The 1,991-nt window shown below is 38.6% G+C and overlaps 1 protein-coding gene across 1 annotated transcript; it reads right to left on the reverse strand.

Annotated features, from left to right (window-relative positions):
- Window positions 1–371: 371 nt before the first annotated feature.
- LOC130728695 (FBD-associated F-box protein At4g10400-like) lies at window positions 372–1,732 on the reverse strand. The gene is made up of 3 exons (XM_057580245.1): window positions 1,016–1,732; window positions 755–922; window positions 372–662 (listed from the first exon to the last, which is right to left on the reverse strand). Exons 1-3 carry the CDS (start codon window positions 1,730–1,732, stop codon window positions 372–374), a joined length of 1,176 nt encoding a protein of 391 aa, XP_057436228.1.
- Between the last annotated feature and the right edge of the window lie 259 nt (window positions 1,733–1,991).

The raw sequence follows: 1,991 nt of genomic DNA on the forward strand, positions 1-1,991 counted from the left end.
TTCATCTTCCTCCGCAGAAGGGGCATGAAATGTCATCGCTTGTAAAAAGCTCACATTTCTCAATTGGCTACTAAGAATTCCATAAATTTTCTTGTGTGCACCCGGAATGCACACATTTCAGGATTGAGCTTCAGATTATGCAGCTTAATTTTTAGTTCTCATAAGTCATAATATAGCCATAAGATTACAATAGAACTGCATACAAACTAGTGAATTTAAAAGCATTTAAATCGTACTCCAACTATTCTTTAAAGGCATGGATTAGTAGAACACTGGAACCTTGTAATTTTCAGGCTTCTTAAGCAATCTTTCACAATTCTAACATGTTTCAGGGTTTTAATACATTCATGCTGAATTCTAACAACAGATGTTTAGGATCTATACTTGCATTCAATTTTACATGCTGGAGAGATTCTTGGGCGGACGGATAAATGTTTGAGGAATCGGTCCTTCTCAGATTCCTCCGAATCATGGTCAATGTGAAGGGTCATCACTTGTAAAAGCTTTGCATTTTGCATGATATATGCTGCAAATTTAAAATCATCAACACCATACGTACCATGAATTTGATAGTTTCCAATAGAGCATGTTGTAAGATGTAATGAAACACATTCTGGAACAGGTTTTTCCCATTTGTCATTGTAAATTTGATCGTGCCTATGCTGTTAAACATAGAAAGAATTAAGATTTATGAAAAGATAAACCTTGGAGAGGACATGCAAAAATTATCAACAAATTAAAGCCAGAAAGAAACCTTTTCAATGGCAAGAGTTTGAAGCTTGGGACAATAAGAGAGCACTTCCACTACCCCAGCCCATCCAGAAAAGCAACCCCAACATAGCTCAATGCTGATTAAGTTGTGAAACACTGGCATTTCTCTGTAGTAGGAGTCCATGTATTTGTCACTGCACCTACGCTCCATCTGCAATTGAGTGTATAAGAAGTAAGAAACCATCCTATAATGTTTTGTTTGCAATTACAAATACAACAGCATTGCCAATTCTAATTTTCATACCATCTCTATCCGCAGAAACTCGACATTATAAACTGTGCTGAAAGGAACATCGAATGCATAGATACATGCTTTCTCCAACTTGGTCAAGTTTTTATACCCTGTATTTTCATTGTAGCGATCATTTAAAAACCCAACTGGAGCATACAAATCCACGAGGTTGGGACACACAGAAAGAAGTTTCTTGAAATCCTTCCTTTTTATAAAATAAGTATTTGTCAAATGAAGAGTTTTGAGCGAGGGAACATCAATCGACTCAAAATCACCAAGTTCCATGTAAAACCCATTCAGCTTCAAAACGACGAGCGTTTGTGAGGTGAAAATGCTGGACCACAAGAGAAGCGTATATGGCGAGGCGGTCAGGTCAAGGTTCTCGACACCACGTCGTATCATGGCTTGGATCCACTCGTCCACTTTGCACCCAGGGCACCCACACATGAGGCAAAATGTTTTGACAGGATGGTGCTGGACATGCGGGGAGAGCAGAACTTTGTCCACGAAGTGACTGAAGCTCCGGCGGGCCTCTTTGCCTCTTACGCGCTCGTCGTCGAAGTAGAAGGCGGTGAGCCAGTGGAAGAGTGGCTTCCAGCGTTTGGAAAGAACGGTGGTGGTGAATGCGGACTTGGTTGGAAGAAAAGAGAGGATGTGTATTAGCATCTCGTCAGGTAAGGCGCTGATTCGATCAATCTCCGGAGGCAGAATCATCTCCGGTTGTGACATTTTTGGTCTCAGAGGAGGAGGAGACTCTGAAGAATTCGATTATAACGATACAGGTAGGGTTTCTATAAATGTAGTGGGGAGTCAAACTAATAAATAAATAAATAAGAAAAATATTTTGTTTTTAACTAACTTCTTATGAATGGTGGTTGGTTCTCGAATAAGATTGCATGTATTTCACAAAAATAATTATAAGCATACAAATTAAAAACACTATTTAATTAAAAATATATAAATTTTGTAAATACAATCTAGTCTATTT

The sequence above is a fragment of the Lotus japonicus genome, chromosome 1, assembly GCF_012489685.1.
Source record: "Lotus japonicus ecotype B-129 chromosome 1, LjGifu_v1.2".
In the NCBI taxonomy this organism is placed as follows: domain Eukaryota; kingdom Viridiplantae; phylum Streptophyta; class Magnoliopsida; order Fabales; family Fabaceae; genus Lotus; species Lotus japonicus.